At 43.4% G+C, this 7943-nt stretch overlaps 1 protein-coding gene across 3 annotated transcripts in view; it reads left to right on the top strand.

Moving 5' to 3' along the window:
- The first annotated feature begins 212 nt into the window (after positions 1-212).
- VPS53 (VPS53 subunit of GARP complex) overlaps positions 213-7943 on the top strand; it is a 143651-nt gene continuing 135920 nt past the window's right edge. For all 3 annotated transcript variants that reach the window (XM_072779128.1, XM_072779130.1, XM_072779127.1), the window contains exons 1-2: positions 213-450; positions 2431-2511. In XM_072779128.1, the coding sequence (XP_072635229.1) occupies positions 364-450; positions 2431-2511 (168 nt within the window). In that variant the 5' untranslated portion in view covers positions 213-363. The remainder of the gene's footprint in view (positions 451-2430; positions 2512-7943) is intronic.

The following is a 7943-nucleotide window of genomic DNA, read 5'->3' as shown; positions in this document are numbered from 1 at the left end:
CCTCACTGGGGGTCCTGCCAGGGCGGCCAGGCCCTCCCCAACACCGGGGCCTTCAGTGCGGGGGCGTGCCCTCGGCGAGTTGAAGTGGGCCCCCATCACGTTAGGGAGAGCTGAGGGCGGGCAGGGGAGGCTCCCGGGACGTGACGGGAATGCCTTCCCCGGGCAACCAGAGGTCAGTCCTCCGCTATCCCAGAGTGCCCCGGATCCCGGAAGTGCCCGGCTTCCCGGAAGTGCCCGGCTGGCTGACAGAGAGGAGGTTTACCTGAACGCTGCAAGAAGAGGGTTGTGGTTCTGGAGTTTGGGTGACGGCTGGAGGAGAGACTCGGGGTCGAGGTGGGCGCCAGGAGGGAGCTGGGCGGCGGGATGATGGAGGAGGAGGAACTGGAGTTCGTGGAGGAGCTGGAAGCCGTGCTGCAGCTCACGCCTGACGTGCAGCTCGCCATAGAGCAGGTGAGCGTTCCGCCCCCTGACAGGAGGAGAGCGGAGGCTGGGGAAGCCTGGGGGTGGGACCCGGGGTGGGATGGATGGGGAGGGAGCGGTCTTTGGACCGAGAGGTGAGAACCAGGAGCGGGCAGGGAAGGTTTGGAGGGAGGTGGTGGTGGGAAGGGGTTTCAGCATCTAGGGCAGGGAGAGAGCCCTTTCTAGGCCTTGATTGTCTTTGGAGGGTGAGGCGTCCTGGTGGGTTTGGGCAGAGGAACCGAGCCCCTTGAAAGCATATGAACCTGGAAGAAGGGAAGTCACGGATACCGACCTCAGATCTGGGTGGTTATTTACCAGGCTGGTGTGCCGCTGCTCCCAATTCTTAATCTAGCCCTTTGTGAGGGACTCGGGATTGAGAGGAGGAGCCACTTTAATACCTGAAGCGGGTCCCTGAGCAGAGGGAGGGGACACGGTTGAAAAGGACCCCCTTATCATACTTCAGTGGATGAGAATTCCTAATGTTGATCGGTTTGGGTTAGATTGAACAATATTCCCCGGAGACCTTCCTTTCCTTCCCTTCAGGGACTCTTTGGTTGACTAAATTCTCTTTTTTAAGAGTAAATGATATTAGAAATAGTCCTTTAGACTCCTGTTCAGGATATTGCTTCTGATAAAGGGAGAGGATTTCCCTTAATGGAACTGGTGTAGGGGATAAGATTTAAGAAAAGGAGGATTATGCCACATTTAGTGACCACTGGGAAGTTTTTTGAAGTAAAGTACTGTTACTACCATTGCTAATGTTAATATTTATTGAGCGTTAACACTTACTCTAGGTTTGTCTCTGTACTAATTTATTTGTATTGTGCCACTTACAGATTTTTGGACGTGTGGTGTTCTACCAGTGGTTGGATTACCCATATAAAGTACATTTGGCACATCCTGAGGGTGCTAGACCATTGGGCAAAGGTTTAGTTGTTCAGGCCACAGCCTCCCACCCACCTCTTCCTGACAGAAAAAGACATGCATTTCATTTTTTCTTTGGGCCTAGTGGGCTCTCATAGAAGAAACAAACAATGCAGTCAGTTACCGTTTGACAAGGATTTGGGGAGAGCACATTTTTGCTATTTCTTAATAAGAATGAGTTTTAGGTTAACCTTATCTAATAAACAGACATCAGAAAAGAATTGGCTTTCAGAATGACTATCTTGAGCTGGTGAAATTCAGTACTCAGGGGATCACTCAGCTTCTTTTATGATCTACCTTGTTTTTTATTTTTTTAAAGATTTTATTTATTTATTCACGATAGACATAGAGAGAGAGAGAGAGGCAGAGACACAGGCAGAGGGAGAAGCAGGCTCCATGCCGGGAGCCGGATGTGGGACTCGATCCTGGGACTCCAGGATCGCGCCCTGGGCCAAAGGCAGGCGCCAAACCACTGAGTCACCCAGGGATCCCCTATAATCTACCTTGTTATATGTTCTTCAGGTTATAGCTTTTGAAGGGAATTATTTTTCAGAAGACAGTGTTCTTTCTTCTGTTAAATAGATGGACAGTTCCCGAAGGCAAGCTCTATTTCCTGACACTGTCTGAAGCGAAAAAATTGTTTCAATGCATAGTGAATTCTAATGCTGAGCCATCCCCGAGACATAGTGCATAAGTCTTTTATCAAGGCTTCCTTATTACAGTCATGTCATCAGCTGGTTTAATCTGAGAGTGGGCAATGCCCCTTTATTTCTCCTTTCTGTGGGATTTTGTTGATATTGTGGAACTTCCACTGTTGCACATTCTGTTAGTTGCACCAAGACGTTAAAATTACAGATGTTGGTGAAAATTAAAGATTGACTTTCACAAATATCTTACTGAGCAATTGTTGTGTATTAGGCTTACAGAATGAAAAAAGATAGGTTTTTTGCCTTCAAAGTAATTTACCATCCAGTAGGAAGGAAAGAAATAATACATAAAACAAGACAGAAGGATGACGGTTATTTTTAATCCCCTGTCTTTATATAGGTATTTCCAAGCCAGGATCCTCTAGATCGTGCAGATTTCAATGCAGTGGAGTATATCAATACCTTATTCCCAACAGAACAAGTAAGTATAGTTTCCTTCACTTCAGTGGTTTCTGGCTTATCCTATAAGTATTATGATTGGTGTGTTATACTATATCATCTAAGGAGACTTGATAAACAAGTGAGAGTTAAATTCAAATCAAACCCCATTGTAACTGATTGGGGGTGAGGGATAGCTTATGCCAAATGCTGTTGTGTAAGAGAATTCTTTGTATTGTGAGCATATTATATGAAATTATAGCTTTACCTTGTAAGAGCCCTCCCACATTTTTCCATAGTATAGTGGGAAGTAGGAAGGATTTTTAAAATTATTAGAGAAGAGTAAGAGTGAAGTGGACAGGATAACCCTGGAATCATAAGGCTACTTTGTCCTATTTCAAAGTTTTCAGACTTTATTATGTATTTATTTATTTTGCATTGGGTGACTTACCTATACAAATGGGTTTTTCTTACAAAATTGGATTTTGGGTGTTTAGGTGAGAAGTAGATCAGAGTTAGAAACAGCAGAGGTGGGGGCACCTGAGTGGCTCAGTTGATTAAGCCTCCAACTCAGAGTCCTGAGTTCAAGCCCTACTTTGGGCTTGTGGACCCTGCTTTAAAAAAAAAAGAGAGAGGGGATCCCTTGGTGGCGCAGCGGTTTGGCGCCTGCCTTTGGCCCAGGGCACGATCCTGGAGACCCGGGATCAAGTCCCACGTCGGGCTCCCGGTGCATGGAGCCTGCTTCTCTCTCTGCCTGTGTCTCTGCCTCTCTCTCTGTGTGTGTGACTATCATAAATAAATCAAAATTAAAAAAAAAAAAAAAGGAGGGAAAGCAGAGTTGAAAAGTCTGCTAGAGTTCTTTTTTTTTTTTTTTTTTTTTCTTTTTTTTTTCTCTTTTTTTTTTTTCTTCTTTTTCTCTCTGCTAGAGTTCTGCTTGGTTTTTCATTTTATGAATTCAGCAAATGTTCATTGGGCACCTGTCAGCTATATTGGTCACTGTGCTAGGTGCTGTGGACCCAAAGATGAATAATGCCCAGTCTGTGCCCTCTTAAAGTATACATGATCAAGGTTGGGTGGGGGAGACAGTGTTGAATGCTATAGGAGAGGTACATAATGGGTTTAGTAAGGAACAAAGGAACAGTTTTTCCTAAGAAAAATCAAAACCTCAGAGAGGAGGCAGCCGTTCTGCCAAATCTTAAAGGAGTCATTTGTTCACTTCACTTAGTCAAATGTATTTAAGTGTCTACTAAGTGCCAGGCACTGTTTAGAAACTGGGGAGAAATGGTAAATGTGATAGGCAAGTTCCTGGTCTCGTGGAATCTAATATAAGGAAGAAGAGAGTAAACAGATCAACAAATACATATATAAGAAATCATCAAGCATAGTTGATGCTGTGATAAAAAGCAGGCACAGAGAAAGAACATGACAGCACGGGGAGGGGCTCCTTTAGACCAGTGGGCGGGGAAGGTATTTGTGAGGTACTTACCTATAAACTGAGACTTGATACCTGTGAAAGAGCCAGGCTGTGGCAGTCTGGGAGAACACTGTTTAAGGCAGAGTGAACCACTGAAATCTGGAATGACAGGGAAAGGTCATTCAAAGCACAGGGCAGAGGCTCGGAGATGAGAAACACAGTGTGCTCAGGGAACATAGCCTCCTAGGAGATGGGGCTGGAGGGGTTGGCAGCACAAGGGTCCTGAAGGGATTCTGTTCTCTAGGCCCGCAGTCTCCAGTTTTTTTGGATACCATATGCTTCTCACTGAAATATTTTGCACACAACTAATTTTCACCGAGCTGATTTTAAGCTTATATACTCTGAAAATATTATGTACATATTCATAATACTAGTGTTAAATAAATAGGTTTTAGTAGGGTTTGTCATGGAAATAAGTAAAAATAGAGGTTTTAATGTTTTGTCTTCACACTCTAATGGGTATCATTACAAAGCCCTTGGAAATGTACACACCCTGGCTAGGGACTGTGATTATAGGCAGTGGGTGTTCTTTTAAGGACTCCTGTCAGGGTAATGACTGGATCAGATTCACATTTAAAAAATTCCACCTGGGGACACCTGGGTGGCTCAGTCTGTTAAGTGTCTGACTCTTGGTTTCAGCTGAGATCATGATCTCAGGGTCCAGAGATCCAGCCCCAGAATGGGCACTGTGCTCAGCAGGGAGTCTGCTTGAGATTCTCTGAGATTCTCTCCCTCTGCCCCTGCCGATGCTCTCTCTAAAATAAATAAATCTTTTTCAGATCCAGAAAGATTTCTTTCTTTTTTTTTTTTTTAAAGATTTATCTATTTATTTATTCAGAGAGAGCAAGAGAGAGGCAGAGACACAGGCAGAGGGAGAAGCAGGCTCCATGCAGGAAGCCCGACGTGGGACTCAATCCCGGGTCTCCAGGATCACACCCTGGGCTGCAGGCGGCGCTAAACCGCTGCGCCACTGGGGCTGCCCTCCAGAAAGATTTCATAGAGGAAATGGCATTTCAGCTGCACGATAGACACCAAATGAAGGATTTTGAACTTTGATTTCTAGCCTGGCCGACTAGGTGGATATTGACACCTTTACCCTCGGTTGGGCATAAGGACAAAGAGTAGGCTTCAGTGGTAAATATGGTAGGAGTAGGGTGTAAGAGTGAGCTAAGTCTTGAACATTTTTGAGCCCTCCGGGTAGAAATATGTAGTTGGATATTTGAGTCTGGAGCTCATAATCCCGGTAATTGTTAATATTTTGGCATATATTCTTCAAACATTTTCTAATAGACATGTTAATTTTTTTTGACATGTTAATTTTTTTAAATGAAGTTGGAAAAAATGGTATGATTCTGTGTGATTGTCTTTGAGGTTTCACAGATAGTCTTTAGAGCTCATTGTTTTCTGCGAAAAAGAGGAATTCTAGGAATTAGCTGGAGGCAGAAATTTGGGAACAACTGGTATAAAGACAGCAATTTTAGCTGTGAAAATGTCGTCTGCCCCACCCTATCAAGAATGCTGACTCATCAAAGCAAAAATAACTGTTAGGTTTGGAAATTATACAGGAAACCACCAGGTTCTTATTTTTTTCTGGTATGCTTTTGTATGTATTTGATTTTAAATTACTGAAGGTAACGCTAGACATTTGTTATAACACACATTCAGGGATCCCTGGGTGGTGCAGCGGTTTGGCGCCTGCCTTTGGCCCAGGGCGCGATCCTGGAGACCCGGGATCAAATCCCACATCGGGCTCCCGGTGCATGGAGCCTGCTTCTCCCTCTGCCTATGTCTCTGCCTCTCTTTCTCTCTCTGTGACTATCATAAATAAATAAAAATTTAAAAAAATTTAAAAAAATAACACACATTCAGTTATATGTCTTATCTAATTATGCCTCCATATACATGCTAATATGTAGTGAAGTTTTTCTTTCTTTAAGATTTTATTTAAAAAAAAAGATTTTATTTATTTATTTGACAGAGCATGAGACAGGACAAGCACGGGGAGCATCAGAGGGAGAAGGAGGAGCAGACTCACCACTAAGCAGGGATCCTGATATGGGGCTTGATCCTAGGACCCCAGGATCCTGACCTGAGCCGAAGGCAGACATTTAACCAGCTGAGCCACCCAGGCACCTTGTAGTGAAGTTTCTTAGCAAACTAAGAAAATCTATAACGCAAGGTTTACCTTTATTTCCCCAATCCCAGATTTATACCTAGCAGTTCATTTTCCAACCCAGATTCTCATGGACCTTAATGAAAAGGTAATAAAAAAATAGTGCCATGATTTATCATTTCTTTCACCTCTTGCTAGATTTGGGACAAAACCCACCTATATACCTCAAGGGCTTGCAGTAAATATTTAGAAATTTTTAAAAAGATTTATTTATTTATTTGTGAGAGACATGGGCGGGGGATTTGGGGTGGGCAGAGACATAGGCAGAGGGAGAAGTAGGCTCTTTGCAGGAGCGTAATGCGGAACTTGATCCTGGATCATGGGATCACAACCTAAGCTGAAGGCAGCTGCCCAACCGCTGAGCCACCTGGGCACCCCAAATATTTAGAATATTTAAAGTAGATGTCAATATATCAAGAATAAATTTAGTGTCACTCTAAGGAGAAGGATGTGTATTCAGGTTTGTTTCTTTTTTAAGATTTTATTTATTCATTCATGAGAGACACACAGAGAGAGAGAGGCAGAGACACAGGCAGAGGGAGAAGCAGGCTTCATGCAGGGAGCCCGACGTGGGACTCGATCCTTGGTCTCCAGGATCATGACCTAGGCTGAAGGGGGTGCTAAACTGCTGAGCCACCCAGGCTGCCCTGTATACAGTTTCTATTGAATAGCAGTTACTTGCAAGTCTGTGGTTACCTGGAGGTATCTGCCTGGAGGCAGATCTGTGGATGTTTGTAACTCTAGGTACAAGTGGGAAGAGCTCAGTTTTCTGTATGTAATAGCGTTCTCTGGTTAGTTTTTTTTTTTTTAATTTTTTTTATTTATTTATGATAGTCACATAGAGAGAGAGAGGCAGAGACACAGGCAGAGGGAGAAGCAGGCTCCATGCACCAGGAGCCCGACGTGGGATTCAATCCCGGGTCTTCAGGATCGCGCCCTGGGCCAAAGGCAGGCGCCAAACCGCTGCGCCACCCAGGGATCCCCCTCTGGTTAGTTTTGAAGAGTAGCCAGGTTTGGTAACAATGATCTGGAAAACTTGTCTAGTTTCCTAGTAGAAAACTGAAGATAATCATTTGTCATGTTTTCATTAGAGGTTTGATTAGGGAAATCTAGATAAAATCTATTAAAAATGAATATAAGGGGCACCTAGGTGGTTCCGTGGTTGAGTGTCTGCCTTTGGCTCAGGTAATGATCCTGGGGTCCTGGGATAAAATCCCGTATCAGACTCCCTATGGGGAGCCTGCTTCTCCCTCTGCCTATGTCTCTGCCTCTCTCTCTGGGTCTCTCATGAATAAATAAATAAATCTTTTTAAAAAATAAATAAAAATGAACATAAAAGTAATATAACTAAGAGCTTTGAAAGAAGAGTCACATGAAGCTGTTTCTAAAGAATTTTTAATGACCCCCCCCAAAATGCTCTGAGTCTATGTTGTTAAGTGAAAACAGTAATAAGATGGCACATTGTTTATCATTCCAGTTTAATTTTTTTTTAAGCCAGATACTTGCTTAGAAGGAACCATAGAAAGCAATATACCAGAATGCTGCCTACTGGTCCCCCTGTTTGTACTCACTCTCTGTGTCAAATAAATAAAAAAAGAATCAGGACAAAATTTTCAATAATAAAACATTTTTATATTTTTAAAGGTTTTATTTATTTGAGAGAGAAAGAGAGAGTACACCTGGACAAACGGGGAGGGGAAAAAGGAGAGGGAGAAGCAGGGAACCCAATATGAGATTCCATCCCAGGACTTGAACCAAAGGCAGATGCTTAACTGACTGAGCCACCCAGGTGCGCCAAATAATTAAAATATTTTTATTTATTTATTTT

This window comes from Canis lupus, chromosome 16, assembly GCF_048164855.1.
Source record: "Canis lupus baileyi chromosome 16, mCanLup2.hap1, whole genome shotgun sequence".
NCBI classification, from domain to species: Eukaryota; Metazoa; Chordata; class Mammalia; order Carnivora; family Canidae; genus Canis; species Canis lupus.
The sequence above is the reverse complement of the archived record's forward strand: the minus strand, read 5'-3'. Positions and strand labels throughout refer to the sequence as shown.